This window comes from Rhinatrema bivittatum, chromosome 18 (assembly GCF_901001135.1).
Source record: "Rhinatrema bivittatum chromosome 18, aRhiBiv1.1, whole genome shotgun sequence".
NCBI classification, from domain to species: Eukaryota; Metazoa; Chordata; class Amphibia; order Gymnophiona; family Rhinatrematidae; genus Rhinatrema; species Rhinatrema bivittatum.
The window spans coordinates 29,508,912-29,534,657 of NC_042632.1; the positions used below are offsets into that span (position 1 = coordinate 29,508,912).

A 25,746-nucleotide genomic window follows, 5' to 3' on the forward strand; every position below is an offset into this window, starting at 1 on the left:
ATTTAAGCAGAAGCAGCTGGTACATCATACTTGTTCCTCATCTTGCTCTCTGTGGTCTTAACAGAATTATTTGAGGAAGAAGATGCTGCAGAGGAAGTGATTTGTATTAATTGTCTACAAGATAAGGAATGTACACTTCGTGGGTGAGATGACCTAGAAGTGGAAGGGTTTACTGCCCATGTATCTCTCGTCTTCGCAGCTTTTTGATGTGAGTGACGTGATCGCCTATGGTGATGTGAGTGACGTGATCGCCTATGGTGATGGTGTGACGATGATCCTGCATGGGTTCCATTTCCCGACAGTGATAGTCTGATTCGTTTTGACTTCACCTCTGTAGAACTAGAGTCTGAAGAGGTGGAATGAGGTGCATCTGGAGACTGATGATTTCGTTTTACCCCATGTGGCATTGAATGATATATTTGTTTGGACTTTTGTAGTCCACTGTGTGTCGAGCTGTGTGCTGTTGAGTGCGCCAATGTCTTCAGCTCCATGTGTGCCGATGTTTTTTGTAAGTTGTGTGCAGATGGTTTCGGCGCCGTTTTCGGTTCCGAGCTCGCTTCAGAAGGCTCCAGCGCCTTATGCGCACGTTTCCTGCATTGTGTGCGCTGGTGTCTTGTGCGCCGATGTCGATTCGGGCGCAGAAGTGTTATGCACCAATGGTGATTTGGGCGCAGAAGGTACATTAGGCGCATAAGTCATCGGCGCCGAAGATTTAGATGCCGTTGGTTCCTACGCCGATCGCCGAGGCTCTTTCGGTCCTCTCGGATCCGAAGGCCTATGTCGGCTCGGTAAATCCTTACCTCCAAGCCTGGAGGGTTGAGGATCCCACGACGACGTTCTTTTTTGTGACAGAGACACCGTTAACGAGGGACCCGGTGAAGAATGAGCCTCCGATGGCTCGGAAAAAGTGAAAAGTTCAAACATTTTGTAGGCCCGTTGTTTTTGGGCTCCTGGGGACATTAGAGCACAAAAAAAACACAATTTTGTAAATTATGCTCTGGTCACAGGCATCGGTAACATCGGTCATGGCCATCCGTGACTGACATTACCTTGCCACAGGGCACAGGGTTTAAACCCCAGCTTTTTTGACATTTCAAGAAAAATAAGAAACGCTGAGGAGAAGTCAGCCCCGCGTGCAATCCTGCTCGCACAAAAACAGACTGAGGAGAATCTGTTTACTTTCCTTTGCGGGAACATACGCGCAGCTGCAGAGAGCTAAAATCTAAATCTCTATTTTGTAAAGCTCTGCCTCCTGTACCTGATTGACAGATCCCATGACAGCATGGCTAATTCAGCCCTGCTATCGATGGGAATAAAAAGATTTATTGCCCAGTAACTATTTATTTTTGTTTATTTTTGGTTTTTATATACCGGAAGTTCCTGTATACAATACATATCACTCCGGTTCACATTTAACATGGATAACTATCGCCAGGGAGGCGGTTTACATGGAACATATTGTGAATAATGAACGGGTATATAATTATATAACTAGATGCTATATAAAGCTTTCCAAACCTTTACATTTGTAGAAAGTAAACAAACATGACATGTCCTTTTAAGGATAAATTAAAAATTACTTTACAGTGTGAAAAACTTACCTTAAATGTTAATTGTCCAAAGAGGACTTTCTCTACAGATCTACTACTACCCAATAAACTTGGTAAAAATATACCACAAAATTTGTTTCTATTACACACCGAATCCTGGGTACATTTTACTGTAAATTTTTATCCAGGATACAAATATGTTGGTGGTACATTTTTTTTCCCAGTGAGATCAAAACTAAAAGATGTAACATTTTGTGTACTTCTTCACTACATTCTATTGTAAAGAAATAGTAACTAATAATGCTTATAAAATAACTAATACTCTATCCAGCAGAGAATCTCTAGCATTCACATTCATTATTCACCTGTTTCCTACAAAACTCTTTACTTCCACTAAATGAATCACCAGCTGATATTTTCTAAGCTCTAGAAGTGTACTCTGTGATTGACTGGTAAAAGGATATTGACATTTTCTCCACAAACTTATCCTTGTCATCAGTGGAAGGTGGAAAGGTCTCAATATCTCTCTCTAAATCAGTAATCTGCTTCTTCATCTGATCCAGGTTTTTCTGCAGGGTTTCTGCAGAAACTATACAAGTAAAAGGAGAAAAAGAGAAATAAATTAAAGGAAGACACAGCTAAGTGTAACAGGTAAGGATGTTAGTCCTCACACATGAGTGACATCATCAGATGGAGCCCTGACCTGGAAAACTTATGTCAAAGTTTCTAGAACTTTTGACTTGCCACACTGGGCATGCCCATCATGCTCTATATCACACATTCACACGAGGTCCCTCTTCAGTCTTGCAAAATAGAATTATATGTGAACAAACAAATAGGAGAAACCCAATTCCATGGGGTGGCGGGTCTTTTGACAACATCCTGCTGTCCTTGGAGAACACCTGTTACAGGTAAGCAACTCTGCTTTCTTCGAGAACAAAAAGTATTGTAGTCCTCACAAATGGATGAATCCCTAGCTACAGGCTGCTTCCAGACATAAAAAAGGAACCAACAGACCCCTACCAGGTGCCAACGGGCATAACAATGGTGCTGTTGGTAACAGAGGGGAGAGACAGCCTGAACCCAAATCCCCGCTCTCTGAAAGCCCATAACACGTACCTGATTGCCCAAAGCTCCAGGAAGTTGATTTGACAACAGCTTTCCTGAGCAGACCGGAGACCGGAGACCCATCTACATGAGTTCTCCAGCCCAGGGTGGACGCATCCGTGGTTAGGAAAATTTGGGTAGGAGAACTTCAAAAAGATATCCCCCGCACATCTTTTGGCCAGACCCAGCCCAGATCAAACCTCGCCTTTGGGAAACTTTGCAGATGTGTGCGCATATCTGGGTGCTTTTTACAACAGGATTGGCATGCATAAGCCCGACTTGTTTGCGCATCCCTTAACTGATGCGCATGCTGGGCTTTTAAAATTCTCTAAATGCGAAAGAGAGCATTCACCCAAGGGCAAGAGTCAAATGCCAATGAAATACGCACAAGCATGACAACCTTATAAATAACTCTTGACTGAACTGGAAGCCAATGTGGGTCACAAAAAACTGGTAAAATATGTTCTCTCATTGACAGACTAGAAATAAGTCTTTTCAGATATGACCAGAATTGCACACAATATTAAAGATGATGATGCACCCTGGACAGGCCTAGATTTGGCTGCTGCTACAAACTGAGCAGAAGATTTCAACATCTTATCAACGATGACACTTAGATCCTTTTTCTGAATGGTGACTCCTAATGTAAGTCTTTCATTGTGTAGCTATAATTTGGGTTACTCTTCCCTAAGTGCATCATTTTACCCTTGTCCACATTAAATTTCATTTGCCATAGGGCATTGTCCTATTTTGGATTGTCAACTGCTTAAAAGATAGAAAACAGAGTATGGTTAAATGGTAAATTTTCCCATGGAGAAAGGTGAATAGTGACATACTCCAGGGATCTGTTCTGGGTCCACTGCTTTTTAATATGTTTATAAACAACCTGGAAATGGGAATGAGTGAGGTGATCAAATTTGCCGATGACACCAAATTATTCAAAGTTGTTAAATCACAGGACTGTGAGAAATTGCAAGAGGACCTTGCAAAACTGGGAGACTGGGCATGCAGGCCACTCAGTTAAGTCATGAGATGATCTTAATCAGCAAACACAGCAGTCATGTTAGTCCAATAAGGACATCTTATACGAACAGTGGGGACATATTTTGAAGTCTGATTTGATGTCTGCCATTGTAAAGAGAACCAAGGCTTGGTCAAACAGTGAAAAATTGAAATACATTTTTTTTTGGAGTCTTGTGAAAGAAAACTGAAAAATATTTTGATAAATGAAAACTGAAATACAGAAAATGCAATCAAATAATTTCCAATAAGATGTGTAAGGAGAGCAAAAACATTCTTTTGTACAAGTGGAAGAAAGATTCACACAGTGGTAGCAGTATGGGTATGTCTATAAATGCTCAGAAAAACTGTGAATGTTTTTCTGAGTTCTAAGAGAGCTTTTAGTCTTGGCACTATCAGATGTCACCCATATGTGGCTGATTACTGTTCTTCTTGTTCACATAGAATAACCACTTTGAAACTCAGGATAAAAATTAAAAGCTTTCATGCCCAATGCTGCTGCTGACTACTTTGAATTGGGAGGTATAGAAAGAGTGAAGATATACCATTTATACTTTATGTAGTTTTAGCTACTCTTTTGCATGTATTAATCAAGCTCATTTAAATACCCTCAAAGGAAATGCCCCAGAGTGGTGGTTAAGATTGAAATATATAGTCCTAGTTCACAACTACACTTTAAGATATGGATCCTAATCATTCCAAATGTCAGGTCAGTTAGTGAGAAAACCTGATTAGAACAGTATCAAAGATTCCAAGCACTATATGTAAAAAATATGTCAGCATGCAAAAGGTTAGAAACAGAACAGTGTAGTCAGGATATCTGCCAGAGAAGGCAGATCATGGGTAGACCTCACTGATGTATTAAAAAGCTCCTTTGTCTTCTTTAAAGGAAGCAGCTTTGTCAATAAGATGTACAGTCTACTTGTCTCACTTCACTAGCAATAGAACTGTAATATTTTATAATATTTTGCATATACATGTACTATAAGTTTAATTTTCCATAGTTAACTTGGGAAAAGGCAGTTTTAAAAAATTGGTTTTACCACATAAAAGCAAATTTTGGCCATAGGAATTTCACATGAACACACTTCCTGTTTACATACTTTAGCTTGACAGTCACAGCTTAGACAAGTTTAGTCATAAGTAGTAGTCAAAGATAAAAATGTCATCATCAAAGTAAATGGTACAGAAAAGAAATGACATTTAGGTCTTCAAATGAAAATCTCTCTCCACACATTAAACTCTTACACCAGCGAGCATACCTTTGCTGGCCTTCTCCACGTGAATTAGCTCATCAGTAAACTTTATGAACTCAGGGTGGTCATTCTCCAAGATCTCAGCCAGAAAGTGAAGCAGTGTGGATTTCTGATCAGTTGTTTTAGTGTCACGGAGCTGGTAAAAATTAAGATGTGATTTTAAAGTATGATTTATCTTAGTGCAGTCAGCACTAATAGAGGGCTGGGAGGTGGTGAATGTTAGAAATATGATCAATAGCAATTTTATTACTAATGACTATGGTGGTCTAGTCAAGTACATATTTCTTTTCTGAATCTAAAAATTCATTACAGAGCAGAGGTGGTCAAAGTACAGACTGTGGGTCACATGTGCCTCGCAGCAGCATTTCACATCATTGGATTGGAAATGATATTGTTCAGTCATTGGACCTCCATGGTTATGCTTCCTGTTCATTACTTCTCTCCCACAACTTACTTTTAGATTTTAAGGGGAAAGATATTCCTGATCCTAATTCATCCTCATCCTCTCCAGCTTAACAGGGCCACCCCCCAAAATGTGGCCTTCAGACCAAAAGTTTGTCCACTTAGTTACAGAGAGATGTTAAAACAGGAGCCAGTCTCCTTATCACGTCTTTCCCTAAAAGAAGTTTTAATCAAAAAAACATCCTGAATATCTTTGTTTGCTACACCTTGTCAATCACCATATCTATCAACATGACTGGGCAACTTATAATTAAGATATACTATAATAGACCCAAGATTGACCAGTTCAGTACAAATACAAAACAAACAAGAATCCCTGTTCTATAACTTTTCACAAGTAACTTTTCAGCAAGTAGCAAATTACTAATATTTCTACCTTGCAGAGAAAGCTGATGTTGAAGCCAAAGGCTCCGGCATTCCTGGAGCCTGAATTCATGAAGTTTCCAACCAGCAGTATGATCTCCAGAACACCAGCAAAATTTTCACTTTTGCGTACTTCCTCACAGGCTGCCGTCACAGAGACAATTTCAGGTTTAATATTCTCCACTTGTTCACTGAACAACAGTTTAAAGAGGATAGCATTGAGTCGTGAACGAAGGCGAGGGATTGAGCTGATCTAAAAAACAAAAAAAACCCCACAGATATGGATATGAAGGAGAGAATCTTAACAGATTTTCTGCAACCTCTGCCAAACAGTTCCACAATCGATGCCACTGTAATCAATTTTTGTCATTCAGAAAACTGTATCAGCAAAGGCAGTTAGAAAACTACTTACATATAGAGTTTTAGTAGAAATACTATCCCTATACAATGAACATTCAGATTGTGATACTTATATACATAGGACTATCAAATAAACTGTATAACACCTTCATATAATTTACATGTTGGCCCAATAAAAGATATCAGACTTTCCAAAGAATCATATTTGCCTTCAAGTGTAAAACATAGCTCCACTCTATTTGTGCTGTTTCTATTTACTGTTACAAAACCTTTATTACAATGTTTAATAGAAAAAAATCCACAAGGATAGGCTCCTCACAACTTATATTTAACACGTTTATTAGAAGTAATCTCAAACAATGTTTATTTATAAACATTTGATATTCTGCCTTAGCCAAACTGGTCTCAAGAAGGATTACAATCAGTATACACTGACATTTAGGTTTATACTAAGCATAAAACAATGGAAAATTTCAGGATGGGTGGAATGGTAGAGGTTTGATTAGGATTGAAGTGGTTAACTAAAAGAGTAAAAAGATGAGGAAATAGTTATGGATTATTAGATCTTAGGAATAGGGTAATGGTTGACTGGTTTTATGTAACATTTAATCTATATGCTTATTTTCCTCAGTGTTTCTTCATCATGTTATTTGTATCATTGTTAGACTTCGGCGATACAAAAAAGGGATTAGAAAAGCAAGAGGAACCTTAAATTACTGCAAATGTAATTAGCAATAGACAGATGATATTCTGCAATATTAAATTCCAATGCATAAACCCACTAAAAGCATTCAATACTGCAATTGATATGGGCAGGATTGTTACCTCAGCTCTACCTTACAACCTTGTGGTGTTAGAAATCTCAACAGGAGATAAAGCTGTTTCATAGTAAATGGAGCCCACTGAATACTACTTACCACAACACCAAACTGCTCTGGTTCTGCAAGGTCGTCGTATTCATTCTTGAGTTCTGCCATCATCTTCAGCTGCTCAGGTTCTGGCATCTGCTTAATCAGGTTCTGATCAACAAAGAAATGGGTGGTTGAAAAGGGAAAACAGGTAAACCTTCACTTGTAAAAGAAGAGTTGGAAATGTCTACCAGCTTGCACTTGTGAATTTAAAAGTTACCAGAGCTGGAAAAATGAAAACTTGGGTGTCTGCCAACATTGTTAAGAGCCAGAGAAATATTTTTTTTCTGCCTTATGGTATACATTTTTTTTTTTATACGCTAGTCTTTTAAGCTTTATTTTATGGGTTTTTTGTTCTCTTCTTTATTCTTCCCTAGGTTTCCTTTGCCCTATTCTCTTTCCTCTACCATCATTTCTCCCCAGTCTTTTCCCCACATTCCCTCCCTCCAGTTTCTTTTCTGTGTGGCTCAGTGGCAGTGAGCAGCTCTGGGATGCAGCAATGCTAATGGTTCCTCTTTGCGAAGAGCGAGAGCCCCAAGACACAGTAGTGGCAGCTCCTGCAACAGTGGTGGCCACTCTGCCTCCAGCCTGTGGTAAAAGCAATGACTATACCCTGGCCTTGGGGGCAAGTTCCTCAGCAGCCCAGGACTACTCTAAGCCTCAACAGTTATGGATTAGCGCCTCTCATCCCAGGATGTGTGGCCAACAGCAGGAACCAAATGCTGAACTTCAGACACTTGGGCACTCTTGCTACCAGGATTTTTTTCACTCCTAACAGTACTGTTTACATGTGAAGTTTATTTTTATTTTATTTATTTCTCATATACCGTTCACTCAGATACCAGACCCAGTAAATTGGTACATGCCTCTATGTTTTAATTAATTAACTATCAAACATGGGGTAGTTGTACATTATGAGGGTAATTTTATAACAGCCTGCATAGTGCAGAAGTCCATATATAGACAAGGCACATGGACATTAGCCTTAATTTTCAAAGCAAACTTATGCATATAAGACTGCTTCAAAAATCAGTGATGTATGCGGAACTCTGTGCAGCTTACATGCGCACATTTACGCTCGCTTGTGAGCAGGTAGAAATGTGTACACATATTTAACCACATACTTTTGAAAACTGAAAATATGTGCGGAAATGGTTTCGCCATCCCAACTCGCTCTGTGGATCGAATAAAGCAGAGTTGCTCATCTGTAAAAAGTGTTCTCCGAGGACAGCAGGATGTCAGTCCTCACTCATGGGTGACATCAGATGGAGCCTGGCATGGAAAACTTTTGTCAAAGTTTCTAGAACTTTTACTGAGCATGCTCCAGCATGCATTATACCATGTGTCCACGCGGGGTACCTTTAGTGTTATGATATAGAATTCAAAAGAATAAAATAAAAGAGAATAAGCTGACATAGGGAAACCCAAATCCAAGGGTTGCTGGGAGGGTTTCCTGAGGACTGACGTCCTGCTGTCCTCAAAGAACACCTGTTACAGGTAAGCAACTCTGCTTTCTCAGAGTATAAGCAGAATGCCAGTCCTCACACATGGGTGAATCCCCACCTTCACGCTGCCCCCTCCCCAACATAAGAGGACCAAAACCACCAAAATAAGTGCCAACAGGCACAACAAAACTAGTTTTGTTGTTAATGGGGTGAGGGCAGTCTGAACACAAACAAAGGGTCCTAGGCGGGAACAGAGTTGGGTTCTACACATCAAACAATTTCTGAAGGACAGATTAGCCAAACCTGATGTTGCGTCGGCCATTCCTAACAAAGCAATAATGCGATGTGAACGTGTGGCGAGAATGCCATGTCACAGTTCTGCAGATATTCTCCATGGGAGATGCTCGCAAGTGGACCACCGACGCTGCCATAGCTCTGACAGTGTGAGCCTTGACCTGGCCACAAGATGCAATCCTGCCTGGGCATAACAGGAGGTGGTGCAGTCTGCTAGCAATGACGAAACCCAACTTATTCCTTTGAAAAGAAACAAAAATGTTGGGTAGACTGTCTATGGGCTTCTGCCCACTCCAGATAGAAGGCTAAGGCTCTTTTGTAGTCCAAACTGTGCAGGCCTTGTTTACCTTGATGGGGGCCTGGGAAAGAATGTTGGCAGGGCAATGGACTGGTTAAAATGGAAGTCTGATACCACTTTAGGCAGGAACTTAGGGTGTTCTTATGTATGCACCCTATCATGAAAAACGTAGCATAAGGTCGATAAGTCATTAAGGCCTGAAGCTCACTAACCCTTTGCGCTGAAGTGACCGCCACTAAGAATATGACCTCCCAGGTCAGATACTTCAGGTCACAGGAGCGCAGTGGCTCACATGGAGCTTTCATCAGCTGGACTAACATTATATTGAGGTCCCAAGACACAGCGGGAGGCCTTAGGGGAGGCTTCAACTGAAGCAGGCCCTGCATGAAACATACAACTATAGGCTGTACAGAGTTGGGTGTACCATGTACACCACGGTGGTATAAGCCAATTGCACTTAGATGAACTCTAACGGAGTTGGTCTTCAAGCCAGCCTTCGAAATGTGTAGAAGGTAATCAAGCAATTTTTGTGGGGAACAGGAAAACGTATCTAGGGCCATTTCTGTCCATAGGACTTTCTAGTGGAAGGCTTTCTGGAAGTCACCAGAACCCGAAATACGTCTTCTGAGAGATTGAGCAGTTGCAATATTGACCTCTCAACATCCAGGCTGTGAGCGACAGGGCCTGGAGGTTGGGATGTTGCAACCTGCCTCGATCCTGTGTGATGAAATCTGGGGCAGTCCCCAGTCTGATCGGTTTCCAAATGCCAGGAGGGAATACTTATGCACTAGTGGAAGTGTCTTCGTTTCACCATCAGGCATTGAGCTGTTGATTCTAAGATAAGTGCTTTCCTTGAACTATATTCAGAACTGGAAATGTTGTTACATGCTTTTAAATACAATATAAAAAAAAATAGCATCTTCAGACCAAAGATTAAAAATAAGGCAGAAGATGTTCAGAGATATTTTTACTGCAGAACACTGTACTTTGATTGTTTTCATGTAAAATACAAATGCATAATTCTTAACTGTCTGTGTGGAATGGGGTAGGGGCATTGTATAAGGCTATAGGGTTCGCCTAAGGCACCTAATACCCCTGCATCAGCCATGGATTGGGGGGGATAGTGTCAATTTTTAAAGTTTGTATCACTGAAGTGAGCTGGGATTTTTTTTGGTAGTCTTGGGACAGAGAATGAACAAACAGCAGGGGTGGAGGGTGGGGAGCACAGTAATTGTTTGCACATGGCAGCAAAAAACCTAGCACTGGACCTGACTGAACACAATATTCTAGTTGAGGTTCTACCAGATCTATTTAGTGGTATGATCTCCTTTTTCTTGTTGGTTATGCCTCTTTCTATTCAGCCCAGCATCCCTCTGGCTTTAGCCACCGCCTTGTCACATCCCCTTCCTCACATTCAAATCATCAGACACTATCACCTTAAGGTCTCTCTTCCAGTTTGTGCACATCAGCTTTTCACCCTCCGACACATACAACTCCTTTGGACTGCCATATCCCAAATGCATGAGCCTGCACTTTTTGGCATTGAATACCAACTGCCAAACCTTCAACTACTTCTCAAGCTTTCCTAGGTCATTTCTCATTCTCTCTATTCCTACAGATGTGTCCAACTCTGTTACAGATTTTAGTGTCATCCACAGAGAGACAAATTTTACCTTCTAAACCCTCCACAATATCGCTCGTAATGATACTGAACAGAATCAGTCCCAGAACTGATCCTTGAGAAACTCCACTTAGTTTGTTTTTTTTTCAAAATAAGTTCCACTTACTATTACTCGTTGTCGGCACCTGATGACATCATTCAGGCACCGGCAGCTGGGAGGGAGGAAGCAGCCTACGCTGCAAGGCCCGATCTTTTGATTCTTCAGGAGCAGGGAGGGTGAATGAGGGGATAGCGGTAGCACTGTGGGGGTGAGCAGCGTTAAGGAAATCATGAACTGGCCACCTGCGGTGAGTGGGGGGATTGTGGATGAGAAGATGTGGGAGGGTGACAAGACGACTGGGCAGTAGGGGGGCTGGGAGGGGAAAAAGAGCTGGGAAGCAAGACTGCTGAGAAATGGAGGGCCTGTAGAGAAGGGGAGCGGTACCAGGAATGCTAAGGAGTGGGGAGGGAAAGGGGAGCAAGACTGTGTGGGAGAGAGAGAGAACATGTGTGTATGTGTGTGGGAGAGAGCGCGCGCTTGTGTTTGAGAGTGAGAGCAGGTATGTGTGAGAGTGAGAGCAGGTATGTGTGAGTGTGCGCAGGAGACAGAGAAAGCACGTGCGTGGGAGATTGACCCTACTTCCTCTCTGCATGCTAATCCATGACAATTTTAGGGCTTCTAGAAATCAAAAGTTCTAGATATGGATAACAGGGGATTTAAAAAAAATAAAATCCTTATTAATTTTAATGCGTGTTATCTGATGTGTTATTTGAAATATTTTATGGATGTTTGGAAAATTTGTATGCGAGTTTTTAATTTTTGAATGCTATTCTATTCATTAGTTTGAAATTATTATTTTTATTGGTATGGATTTACTAATTGTATTGTTTTATGAGGAATGGTAACGTTTCTGTTTTTCCATTGTTGCAATTCATATAGAATTTGGCTTGTTGTAGTTTCCTGTTCAGTTTCTGTCTGTACATTTCTGTTTATATTTTATGGTCTCTTTATTCTGTATTTGAGGGTCTATCTGTGTTTTGCATATTTATTTATTTATTTTTAACTTTTATATACCGACATTCTTGCATTAAATGCAAATCATGCCGGTTTACAGTGAAACAGAAAAAGCAGGAAAAAATTCCTTAGTCGAATACAATGAAACAGCTTAGTTAACAAAGGAAACATAAAAATAAATTTTTACATATACACAAAGGTTTGCACGAAGGGGTGCACAAAGGGGAGAGCTGAAGTGAGGTATTCCAATAGTGTGTAGTTTGTATGTAGGGATCTATAGCAGCTTGGTTTTCTGTTTTCCTAATAGGGGGTGTGTATTGGTGTTTTAGGCCTGGTGTAATAGTTTAAGTGCTGGCACTTAGTGTTTTGATTATAGAACGTTTATTGCATTGTAATTCTGTTTTTTTGTGGCTCTCTGAGGGTCATGCCCATGCCCAAGACATGTAACAGTAGGCCTAATACCATATGAGTTCCATGTGCCTCTTGCTTTTTTGCAGGGTTTTCTGGTTGGCACCACAGCAGTGCTTGTAAATATAATATACATACCGTGATATTTTTGCCTCAGAAGACTGTGCTTTCAATGACCTTTTTCATGTAAAATGTTATTATAAATGCATATATTTTAATTGTATGTGTTGGGATGAAGGGCACCTAATACCTTTGCACTGGCCATGGGCATTGCTGTACAAATATTTAACAAAGTCTTCCAACTCATGGTGTCATGTGATGTGTAATGGGTGAGGGCGCAGTTTTTCACTTGGCCATATTTGCCACACTGCCCAGCTACGGCTCTGTTCTCATTTATGAGCCCTCTTATGCAGGCCATATCAAAAGACTTGCTGATATCCAAGTAAACCACAGAGTGCTCTTCCTTGGTCCAAATCTCTAGTCACCGAATCAAATCAATCTGATTCATTTGACTGAGGGGTGATTTTTCATTTATCATTCAAAAGTGATGTAAGGAGTGTAGTTCATATTTTATTTCTTAAGCTTCAAATATTGTGTAAGCATGACTTTAATCTCAAATTTTGTTCAGCTCTCCAGGCCTTAATTTTAATCTGGCCTAGATTACTATAATGCAATTTATCTAGGTCTTACTGCCTCTACCATAAACTCAGCAGCATGAATATTAACTGGATCTAGTTGTCATGATCATATCACACTGGTGCTGTCATTTTTACACTGGTTGCCAATTTAATGGTGAGCAACTTTCAAATCTTGATGATAATTTATAGAGCAATGAATAGCGAGGCTCCGCAGTGCATCAATGCATTATTGAAAGAAATTTGAGATCATCAGGGCAGTGTTTTCTTGACGTACCTACAGCGTGTTCTGTAAGACTAGCTGAACCTCATGAAAGGTTGTTTGTGGTTGTGGGCCCTATGTTGTCTGCCAGATTTTCTCCAGAAAGAGTTTTAAAACAAAAAAAAAAGCCTTAACAACATTTGTTTATAGAGGCTTTTAGAGGTAGCTCCTTCTTAGTATTTTTGAGAAGCAATTAACATCTATTTGGCTGACATGTTTGAGATCTAGTGAGTTGTTAGCTATGTTTATTATTGTTCTGTTTTAAATCAGTTCATTTTTTATTTTACTCTGTGAATGTGATATGGTGAGCTGCTTAGAATGTCAGACAATGTGGCATATTTCCACTGATTTTGTTTGTTTTAACATTGAACGTAAACTAAAAACTGAAAACGAAGGTCCCTAGTTAAGTGATAACTGCATTAGTCCCATAATAAAGTGGGGTCTCTGAAATAAAGTTTCAAACTCCCAAGACCTACCTAACCCTCACAACAAGGCCAAACAAAAAAAATCATATTTCCTTCTAAAGGCTTCTGAAAAATATCAATTGAGGACAAATAGATGCTGAAGAAGCTGAATTTAAACATATTAGGTTAGGAAAGTAGCCAGTTTATGCTGAAAGCAAAAGGGAAGGATTCAAGGACTTGCATCCCAAATGAAAAGTCTTTTCCATTTGAAGCGCAAAACCTCTGGATGAACTCTTTACAAGCAGCCACAAAGATTTGACTTCATAGCATGCAGACTGTACCTGTATGCACGTTCTCAACACTCAAACCATAAGGAATAGGGGATGGAGGCTGATGAAGAGATGACTGCCCTGTTTTAGGGAAATCAGGTCTTATGAAGCTCAAAACTTGATGGATCCTATAATGGCCGTCCATTAAGAAATGAAAGCAAATCGGACTCAGCCATTGGGAGCTGATTCGAAAACTAGTCCTCGTTTCTCCTGAGACCTTGATAATACTTGGCATTACAAAACAGTACAGTGAAAACTATTAAAGAAGTGACCCAAAAGTGCTAAATTCCAAATAGCTCAAACTGTAAATACAACTATTTTCTTGCTCAGACTGGATGCTTAAGTGTAATGTCTATTTAAAAATCAAACATAGCATACAAGCAAAGCAATCAATTCAGTCTATAAAAATGTATTCTGACATCAAGCCCTCTCTTTTTCACTTACCTGCACTAAGGATTCTGTTAGCACGGTTTCATTCACTTCTAGTATCACATTTTTAATCTCTTGGTAAGGCATACGAAAGGAGCCCAGGAAAATAGCTGCAGGAGGAACAAAAATAGCATTCATTTTTATTTCTGGGTAACATCAATGGCTTCTTCTATTTCTAATTTCAATCAGTTAGGGCAGAAAACATAGACTAGCATTCTTTACATCGTATACATTCCCTTACACCCATCTAAGTTTAAATATAAAGTAGATCATGTTTAAAAGTGCCAATAACCTCAGCTATGAAATGAGACAAACAAGAAATACTAAATTCTTCAAAATAAACGTGCTATTTTGGGGTTCAATTGTTTATTTATTTATTTTTGTCTTTTCTATACCGTCGTTTGGTGGGGACAGTCACAACAGTTTACATTAAGGCACATAAAAGTAATGATACTACAATTTCTCCGTTTACATAGGTGCCATAAGGTTCGGTAACATAGTTTGTTATCAATGTTCGTTGTTAAATGTGATTAATCATGTCCATGACTTTCCTTCTCAGTTTTAATTACAGAGCTAATTTTACAAATGTAACTTATCCATTAGTAATGGTGTGCTATATCTTAAAAACTACACACTTAGTGAATTTCTGCAGTGTGTATGGTTGTTTAATTGTTCGTGCTTTGCCCATCCCTGGCTTCTATTCTCTATTCTTCTATTTCCTCATGGCCTTTTGTTTTTCATTTTCTTTATCCCAATATTATAATTTCACTTACTTGGAATAAATTTTAGTAGCTCATGCCTGGTTTTTTTTTGTTTTTGGTTTTTTTTTTTTTAAAGAAAATCACTTTTCATTTATTCTGGACATGTATCTGTGTGATACCTGTATGGGATTCTAAGGATCAATATTTATTTATTTTTAGTTTTTTTATACCGATTTTCCTGCATAAAATGCATATCAAACCGGTTTACAATGAAACAGAATAAGCAGGAAGTAAAATTCAATACTAACAACTGTGGTGCGATGACAAAGACAGAACAACTAACTGTAGCAAAATCCACCTCATTGATTCATAGTCATCAATGTAGCCATCACAATATGCACTTTTGCAGAAAACTATCTTCGTTTGCCTTCTATTTAATCATAGACCAGATTATAGGCAACACATGTGAAAGTGTGTTAATGGGACTACATTAATTGCTGCTGCTAAATGTCCCAAGAGTACAAGAATGCGAGCTTGTTTTGGTATAAAAAGGCAGCATTTGTTACCGCTATTATTAGATGCGGAGAAGGTAGTCAGGAGGGTGACATCGTAACGACGTCTTAGATCACCATTTACAAAGATGTAAGTAAGCAAATTATCTTCCTACGTGTATGCACTTTTCAAAGAGTTTTTCGCGAACAGTCATTCTTTTGAAAACAGTTTTTTTTATTTATATAGCATTAATTGGAAAACATTGTGATATTTTTGAACAGGGTTATTTAAACTAACTGGGTTATGTAAGAGTGAGGAGTCACGGTTTATTGGCAGCAACCCTTGAAGGAGGAGTTTGGCTCCGAAACGCTGCAGTGTCGGGTGGTGAATATTTGCACGGGCGTTCATGATTTCATATACAAACAGCTTTGAGCAAATGCCTTCTGAAGAACTCCCTTTATGGAATGTACTATCAGTCAGAAGATAAGTGGATATTTTTTGAACAAATTTATTCATAATCATTTTTTTTTACAAAGACTGTTTGAGAATAAATGTATTTACATAAATATGTTGAAATGACTGTTTAATGAGTGATATCCATAAATGACTGATGATCAATTCGTTTTAAGCACAAAGAAAAAAAAAATTTTTTGGGTCAGAGAAAATTCAAAAGGTTGTCCCAATGCTTTATGATGGTCACACTGGATTCACAAATGATTTAAATAGTTTACTATCAAGTAAGAAATATTTTGAAATTGCTTAATGGTACTTTTTCTTACTGATTTAAGGTTTTTTTTTAAACAGAATAAAAGGAAGGATCATACTCAGATGTAATGCTGAATTTCTCTCAGCAGAAATGTTGATTGAGATTTTGAAGATCTATTATAGGCCAGAGATCTCTAGACTTCTTTGGAATTAAGAAATACCGAGAGTAAAATTCCTGATTATACAGGGAATAATATTTTTGGTATTGCATTCTGCTGCAAGAGCTGGTGTACCTCATGCTGCAGAAGTGGAAGGTGTGAGGGATTGGGCAGCGGTACAGCAGAATGCAGGGTTACCAGTTGATATGTGAAATTGAAACAGCAACCATATTGAACTATTTTTAAAACCCAGTGATCTCATGAAGTTTGGTTCCAGACCATTGGAAATAGCTGAATTTTGCCCTCGCCTATGGTTCAATAATGGTTCTTAGTTCATCAAAAACTGATTCAATTTCAGTGGTTCTTGTTGTTGTGGCTTCTGTTGGTTGCATTCTCCTGGTTGCCCCCTTGTTGGAATCGGCTGAGTGACAACGGTGCGTCTGCAGAGGAGGTAAGCAATAAATTCTGTATGGCCTTCCTAGATAGTATGGATGTTTGTAGGATAGAAAAGGTCTTCTGTTGGAAGAGTGTGGGTCAGCTGTTATAGATAGCGATTGGACTGCAACATTTTGATCCTTGATCTGGGATACTGTTTCTCTCAACTTTTCTTTGAAGAGGCTGTTGTCCAGAGAAAGCAGGTTGGCTAGTTTTAGCAGACATCCTCTCTAATGCCCTTAGTAAAGCCACGTGACACACTCCAATCAATGCAGTGGATGTTCATGTTGTGGTACTGAATGATTCACATACAGAATAAAGATGATTTCTGATAGCTTTCTCCAAATCATAAAATGGACACAGTGATGAAACTTGTTCACCTGCCTCTGAGTCAATTATTTTAAATTCTGTATGCAGTCATAAATATAATGACCATATAGAACTGATGTTGCGTGATTCTTGCTGTGAACATCATGCTCTGAAAAATCTTTTATCTCAAAGTCAGAGGAGTGTTGGAATGAAGGTGAGTCTTTCACCTTTTTCATGGCAGATCCTACCACTATAGAATTATGTAGGAGTTGTACTACATCATACCCTGGGAATTTTTTCATCCTAAACTTTATAGATGACTGTAATGCCCAAGTAAGGAATTTCCCACATTTTCATGAATATGACATCTAGTACTGTGTGTGATGGTAAGGCAGAAGGTTCTGCCAGAATGTCCAAGATTTTTAGAATTCCCATGACTTCCACTCTTGGATCCAGGTCTTTGTGTACAGCTATGTTGAGTACTGTATCCATCTTTTCCACAAATTTGGACTAGGTCAAATCCTCTGGTGGAGAAGTGAGATCTGGCGGGTCAGATGGGATGCCCATGGAACTGCCAGAGGACTCCTCTGGAGAGTGAGTACTGGACCAAGAAGATTGTGGTGAGCGAGGAGGACTGACTCCCACTGAGGGAACCTGAAGCAGGTGGAAATAGTTTGCTGACTGTAGATCTCCTACATTCCAAAGATTATGTTGGTAATGGTGGAGCACCCAACATTACCTTTTGAGGTGAAAAAGAAGGATTGGGGAGTTGGTGTCAAGTTGCAATTGAGAATTTATATATATCTTCCAAAAGAGGATGAATCTCAACAGGGAAAACTGGATGGGCCCTTTTGGCCTTTATCTGCCATCATATAAGGCGGTTTTCCAAAACTTTAGATCAAACAAATATAAGACCAATCTTAGTTGTAGCGATATTTTTTTTGTGGAGACAAAGGTTCTACAATATAAAATATAAAAATCCCAAATGGCCCAACTCTGGCCGAGTTTTGCCCAAAATTAGGGCTGTATCAGGGGCTTATAATATGAACTGCAATTATACAGAATGTAATCGTCTTAAGACTGAGTATAAGTCACTTTAGGTAATGCTGAAATCGCAGTGGCGTCAGCTAATTCTCAAAGCAAGAGTGGAATGGCATTAAATTTAACAATAACAGTCTTGCATGTTTTTTTAACTAGGCAAATTACATCACTATAAACCCTGAGAGCAGTAAAACCATGTCTCCTATTAAGAAATGTTACAATGTTACTGGAGATTTTCAAGAAACATTAAATCATGGCTTCCTGCTGTTGAATTATTCCTTCCTATCCCTACCTCATTCAATCTTTGAAAGCCAGAAAGAATACATTAACCCATGTGTCTATAAAAGAAGAGCGGTGGGATATTTATTTTGTCTCATGTGAAAACTAAAAAAGTACAGAAATAAAAGCAGTCACCTGCTTGTCTGCAAATTTTATTACCAGGAGAAAATGAATTCAGACCTACTGGACTGGTAGTACATTCTGAATTTGAGATTTATAGTAGGAATCAGCAGGGCATGCAAATATAATCCTAGATTTAACAAACTACTGCACCTATTTCCAGGTCCCTATTCCAAAAGCTTGTTAGTCAAAAGCGTTTTTGTACACAAAATTGTGAGCGTAATAAGTGGTAAGTTAATAAGTTTCCTGTTATTCTTTATAATTTACATTTTGTTTTCATTTACTAGCTATTGATTTGACTATATATTATGTCTAAATTTCTGTGCAAACTTATGCTGCTATATTTTATTAAGGATTAGATAGTCTTCTCTATTATATTTCAGAAAAATTTACAATCTATGAAACTGATTAAACTTCTGGCATATATGCCAATTATTAAACTGGTTAAATTTAAACTGAATAAAAATTACTGTAAAATTAATTTAGCATTAATTTTTGAAAGTGGGGTATCTGGCCCTTTTTTTGTAAAATAAATTAATTGATAGCAGTATGATTTAGGTTTGGCTCTGTCTGACTGACCCTGAAGCAAAATAAAAGGATCAACAAATGCATCTGAAGTTCAGAGCAGTCAACGTATTCCCTTTCCTATCAGGGACTAGACAGGAGCAGACACTTGTGTTCTGCTGTGGACAGCATGTAGAGAAGGAAGAGAGGAAATTATGCCATCTCTGTTACGTGGGTGGAAATTGGAAACAATCTTAAAAACAGGGTTTCTCCTTGCCTGCATACACAATGAAGACTTCTTAATCATCACATGCACCAAAACTTCCATCTATTCCTAAAGTAGTACCAGGAGCTACTTTTTCATAATGAGTACTCACAAAGATTTTGAGCAGTCTTTGAATCTAGCACTTTCAGTTCCTTCACCTTTTTCTTCGGTGCCAGTTTCTTCTCATCGCCCCCATCCTGATCTTTCTTTGCTGTAGATAAGACACAGGAGAGCTCTGAAACATTATATAAATATTATCCTAAACCACCACTTTAAATACAGCCATTACCTTAGCATTTATATACAGTATATATAAAACTATCAAGCACAGAAATATTTAAGGTCTTCTCTTCTCCAGATGACATTGTAATCAGTGTTCTGGAGCATACATCCAGTAGCGTCAGGGCCTGTTATTTGTGAGAAGATTTGCAAGCCATCACATGAACCAATATGATCATTAAAACTTTATCTTTGGAGAATCATAGTTTACATATTACCAGCAGAGGGTATAGACATTTCAGAAACATTTTTTTTTTGAATTCCCAGGCCCAAAGCTTACTGCCAAGAAGATTAATCTGGGATTAATATTCTTGAAAGATGGACAACCCAAATTTATATCCCACCAGGTGGTCATATCCAAACAATGAGATATGTGTGTGTGGCTTGAACTCTTATGTTGCAGTCTTTCAAATCTTGACAGAAGTAGACTTAGAATGGATCAGGAATATCTGGGCATAGCAGAAAAAGATGCAAGCTGCTGCCCAGTTTTGTGTCTGCAATTCTAGGCTTACCTAAGTTAAAACCAAGTTTCAGGGGGGGGAAGAGACCATTTATGGGCTTGAGTAAAGCAATATCTCTCTTGAAAGAGGCTAGATAGGCACTGCAACCAATTCCTTAGAGGCAAGCAGAGGAGGACAAGAATAGGACTCTTCTACAACAATGGTTTTAAGGAGGTCTGTGATCAACACTGACACTGGAGCCAAAAGCTGCATAGTCCTGAAGTTTGGCTCAGTGGGCCACAAGTATGAACAGGAACAACATGCAGAAGGGGTTTTCTTACTTATAGCCAATTTGTTCTCGGTGCGGAACAAACTGGAATGGGTTGCTGGACCAATGTCAGAGCCAAAGGGGGAGGAATTACCAGGAATGTGTATTTTGACACATCCACTGGAATCAAAATGCCTGATGTTGAGACATTGATTCTTATGATTCACAATTCTGGAATACTTCTAATACATTCCTGTATACATACATACTCACACACACCCTGTACAACAGGCTACAAAACCAGGCAGTTGGTCACCTTAGATGTATTTAATGTTTGGGTACTTGCGAAGTACCTGTAACCTGGATTGGCCACTGTTGCAAACAAGATTCTTGGCTTGGACGACCCTCAGTCTGACACAGTATGACATGTTCTTACCTCATAGCTGTATGTATCCATTACCTATGTTCTCAGTGCCTTATTACTTCATGCAATCCACCTTGGGCCTATCTTTATCTTTAGGAAAAGGTGGAACATCAAATATTTATAAATAAATAAAAATCAAACGGACCTTAGACATTCTCCTGTTCAATACCACTTCAGAAATGGCTGTTGATAGCACCTGGGTTAACTTCAGAGGTGACTGAATCTTCTAACGCTCTCTGGAGGTGCTGCTCAATTACCCTAACTCAGGGGTCAGGAACCTTTTTGGCTGAGAGAGCCATAAACGCCACATATTTTAAAATGTAATTCCATGAGAGCCATACAATATGTTTAAAACTAAATACAAGTAAATATGTGCATTTTATGTAAGATCACACTTTTAATGTACAATAAGTCTCTGAAAATATTACACCAGGCCTTAAGACACCAATACATCTCCTATTAGGAAAACGGACCAAGTCAGGCTGCTATAGAGTCCTACACAGAAACAACACGCCAGCAGAAAACCTCACCTGAATCACGTGCTGTCCCTCACCTAACATAGAATAAAGAGACCAAAACGCATAACAAGAAGCATGCAGAAAAAACTGAATTGGAAACTGCAACAAGCCAGAGTCTCTGTATGCAGTGTAACAAAGGAAAAAAGAAACATCACCCATCCTTATAAAACAAATCAAGAAATATAAAATCATCAGCAGTAAAACTGTACTAACAAAAAGAACATATTTCGAAACAGCTGATGAGTGGAATATCCAATAATTAAAAACTCATATAAAACATTTCCAGATACCAACAAAATATTTCAAAATAGCAGACACAAAGATCCAGTAATGAAAAATAATAAGGATACAAAATTTTTTTTGCTCTGCATACCTGGGAACGTTTGATATCCAGGTGTCCTGAGATTGTTCTGAATTAGCAGGAGGTGGGGTGGTTTGCTTGGAACTTTCTCCTCTCTCAGTCACATACCAGCACTCTCTCTCACACTGGCTCTCAATGACACACCTATACACACATGCTCTCAGTACTCACATATACACATGTTGTTTCTCTCTCATATAGGCTCTTAATTACACATTTACACATATGCTGTCTATCTTTTCACGCTTACACACACACACAGGCTTTCAATCACATAAATACATGCTGTCTTTTTCTCTCACACACAGACTCTCATTCACATGCTTACAAACATGTCCTCTCTTTCTCTCATTTACACACAGGCTCTCAATCACATACTCACATGCTCCATCACCTAAATCAGCTCTCAATCACACACAGACACACATGGTATCTCTCTCTCATTGAAACACAGGCTCTCAATCACATACTCACATGCTCCATCACCTAAACCAGCTCTCAATCACACACAGACACACATGATCTCTCTCTTACTTATACACACAGGCTCTTAATCATACATACACATGATTTCTCTCACACACAAAGGATCTCAATCATACACACATACTCTTTCACACAAACAGGTTTTCAATCACAAACTTACACATACAGGTTCCCAATGGTAAACTTACATTCATGCTCTCTCTCTCACAGGCAGGCTCTCAATCACAGACATACTCTCTTTCACATGTACAGGCTCTCAGTCATTCACATACATGCAATCTCTCACTCACACACACAGGATCTCAAACACACATGCTTGCTCGCTCATTCACTCTCTCTCTCCCCCACCCCCACCCCGGGAACTCGCGGCAGCAGCAGCCTCCTCCCAACGCTAACCTCCTTCATTTTCAGCCCTCGCGGAGGCGGAGTCCCATCGGTCGCGGTTGAAACTCTTCATTTTCCTCCGAGCCGCGCTGCAGTCTTCTTCCCGTCGGACATTAGCGTGGCCTCTTCTTCCCGCGCAGGCACCCGATGCTCACCACTTCCTCTTCCGGGCCGCGGGAAGAAGAGAGCGCACCGGCGTGCTCTCTTCTTCCCGCGGCCCGGTAGAGGAAGTGGTGAGCATCGGGTGCCTGCGCGGGAAGACTCCCGCGCAGGCACCCGATGACTCCAGCGCTGGCAGCCGGCTGACACCCGATGACTTCCGCGCAGGCACCCGGCTGACTCCAGTCGTGCCGCTGACTCTCTCTTCTCCTCCCCCCCCCCCCCGCGGGACATTAGCGCGGGACATTCCCGTCGGACATTAGCGTGGCCTCTTCTTCCCGCGCAGGCACCCGATGCTCACCACTTCCTCTTCCGGGCCGCGGGAAGAAGAGAGCGCACCGGCGTGCTCTCTTCTTCCCGCGGCCCGGTAGAGGAAGTGGTGAGCATCGGGTGCCTGCGCGGGAAGACTCCCGCGCAGGCACCCGATGACTCCAGCGCTGGCAGCCGGCTGACACCCGATGACTCCCGCGCAGGCACCCGGCTGACTCCAGTCGTGCCGCTGACTCTCTCTTCTCCTCCCCCCCCCCCCCCCCGCGGCCCGGAAGAGGAAGTGGTGAGCATCGGGTGCCTGCGCGGAAGAGACCACGCTAGTGTGGTCTCTTCTTCCCGCGCAGGCACCCGATGCTCTCCACTTCCTCTTCCGGGCCGCGGGGGGGGGGGAGAAGAGAGCACGCCGGTGCCGCTGACTCCAGCTGTCCTGCCGCGTTCCGCCCGGGCTGACAGCATTTTAAGCCCGGGCGGCGGAGGACCGGGGAGCAGCTGGGTCAGCGGGGAACCGCGAAGTGTGGCGACACTTGTCCGCGAGCCAGATGCAGCCCTCAAAAGAGCCATATCTGGCTCACGAGCCATGGGTTCCCGACCCCTGCCTTAACTGATCTCATAAAAACCATTATTTGGGCATTGGAGCTTAGAAAACAAAACTTGTCTTCAGATATGGCTACTTAAAATCGAACAGTATCCCTTTTATCTCTGAGCTCTTGGAGCAGAACGTAAAGGTTTCATGTTGATGCTTCGAAGCTTCCACTTGAGGGTCTGAGTCTTCAGAACTGAGGCCTTGACTTGAGTAGGGAAAATGAGATTTGACTCTTCGGCAGGCCTGGATTTAGAAACAGGTAACACAGGCAATTGTGTAGTTCATCAAACACCCAGACAAAAGAGCCTGCTTTTTCTTGCTTCAGGGCAGTGAATCAGTGCCTCTTCAAACAGATACTGGAACACTCTGGACACCTAGTTGTCTCCACTTCAGGAGATTTCTACTCGTGTTCTCCAATTTCTGGGAGGGCCCTCCTTCCTCTACTCTTTGGAGCTAAAAATCCTGCTCTGCTCTTTGGCTTTTTCTCATGACAAGGAGGCAAAAGAAGTTAAGAATTCTTTTTCTGTGACTTGCCTACAACTCCACTGACTTTGTATTAGGTCTTCAAGGCCAGCTTGAAGAAGCTGGACTAAAGCTCGCTGTAAAGGAAGGTTTGAAGTCTATCATCCTGACCCTAATCATGCTGGGTGACACTCTTGCCTAAACATCGCAGCCAAAGTCATCATAGCCTTATCTCAGAAATCTGTAGCAAATTTTGCAATGGTTGGTGATGGTGTGAACTTTAAACAGATCTTGAAGCTACTGGCTTGTTTCTTGGCCATGATCAGGAAAATTGTAGAGACAAAAATCGAAAAATTAAGCATTTTTGAAGAAAGAAAAGGTCTGTCCAGAGAACCTGCTTGCATGATCCAAATAAAAAGACATGGACTAGCAAAACTGAAGCATTGAAATTCAGTAAAACTTTGGAAATAGCACAAAACAACTTGTGAAATTAGGGATACTATAGGATAGAAAAGTTTGTTTCAAGAGGAAAAGGTTTTTAAATTGGTTTTGTTTTTGTTTTTTTACAGCTAGCAAGGCTACTGAAGAAACTATCTGTTGGGTACAGCAGGAAAACAAACTAAGGGGAGCTGCAGGGTTGCTTCAATGCTGAAACTGCCATGTATAAGCAGTGAAAAGCTTTATGCCTTTCTAGAAAGTTCTGAAGTTTTTTCCATTTGGGGCTGAGGTGCAATACCATGACCCACTTATGTGAAATTGTTCAGAGTAGTTAAATCACAAGCAGATTGTGATAAATTGCAGGAAGACCTCGTGAGACTGGAAAATTGGGCATCAAAATGGCAGATGAAATTCAATGTGGATAAGTGCAAGGTGATGCATATAGGGAAAAATAACCCATGCTATAATTACACAATGTTGGGTTCCATATTAGGTGCTACAACCCAAGAAAGAGATCTAGGCGTCATAGTGGATAACACATTTAAATCGTCGGTTCAGTGTGCTGCGGCAGTCAAAAAAGCAAACAGAATGTTGGGAATTATTAGAAAGGGAATGGTGAATAAAACGGAAAATGTCATAATGCCTCTGTATCGCTCCATGGTGAGACCGCACCTTGAATACTGTGTACAATTCTGGTCACCGCATCTCAAAAAAAGATATAATTGTGATGGAGAAGGTACAGAGAAGGGCTACCAAAATGATAAGGGGAATGGAACAGCTCCCCTATGAGGAAAGACTAAAGAGGTTAGGACTTTTCAGCTTGGAGAAGAGACGGCTGAGGGGGGATATGATAGAGATGTTTAAAATTATGAGAGGTCTAGAACGGGTAGATGTGATTCGGTTATTTACTCTTTCGGATAATAGAAAGACTAGGGGGCACTCCATGAAGTTAGCATGGGGCACATTTAAAACTAATCGGAGAAAGTTCTTTTTTACTCAACGCACAATTAAACTCTGGAATTTGTTGCCAGAGCATGTGGTTAGTGCAGTTAGTATAGCTGTGTTTAAAAAAGGATTGGATAAGTTCTTGGAGGAGAAGTCCATTACCTGCTATTAAGTTCATTTAGAGAATAGCCACTGCCATTAGCAATGGTAACATGGAATAGACTTAGTTTTTGGGTACTTGCCAGGTTCTTATGGCCTGGATTGGCCACTGTTGGAAATAGGATGCTGGGCTTGATGGACCCTTGGTCTGACCCAGTATGGCATTTTCTTATGTTCTTAAATATTAAATCCTCATTACTGTAGAAATGATACATTAAGAAAACAAGGAGGACCTTCTCTAAAGGGCTGTTGCTCTTTTCTAAATGAAAGCTGAACAAGAATAAAAGGAGACATAATTAAAGGCAAGAAACAGAGGAAAAAAGGATAAAAATGAGCAAAAGCGTCAAAAGGTGAGA

General features: G+C 40.4%; 1 protein-coding gene across 4 annotated transcripts in view; it reads right to left on the bottom strand.

Annotated features, from left to right (window-relative positions):
• The window catches only part of DIAPH1 (diaphanous related formin 1), a 295,385-nt gene that overhangs the window by 76,214 nt on the left and 193,425 nt on the right, over positions 1 to 25,746 (bottom strand). For all 4 annotated transcript variants that reach the window (XM_029583290.1, XM_029583289.1, XM_029583291.1 and 1 more), the window contains 6 exons: positions 19,327 to 19,425; positions 14,221 to 14,315; positions 7,036 to 7,137; positions 5,772 to 6,011; positions 4,940 to 5,069; positions 2,015 to 2,139 (listed from right to left, as the gene is read on the bottom strand). In XM_029583290.1, the coding sequence (XP_029439150.1) occupies positions 2,015 to 2,139; positions 4,940 to 5,069; positions 5,772 to 6,011; positions 7,036 to 7,137; positions 14,221 to 14,315; positions 19,327 to 19,425 (791 nt within the window). The remainder of the gene's footprint in view (positions 1 to 2,014; positions 2,140 to 4,939; positions 5,070 to 5,771; positions 6,012 to 7,035; positions 7,138 to 14,220; positions 14,316 to 19,326; positions 19,426 to 25,746) is intronic.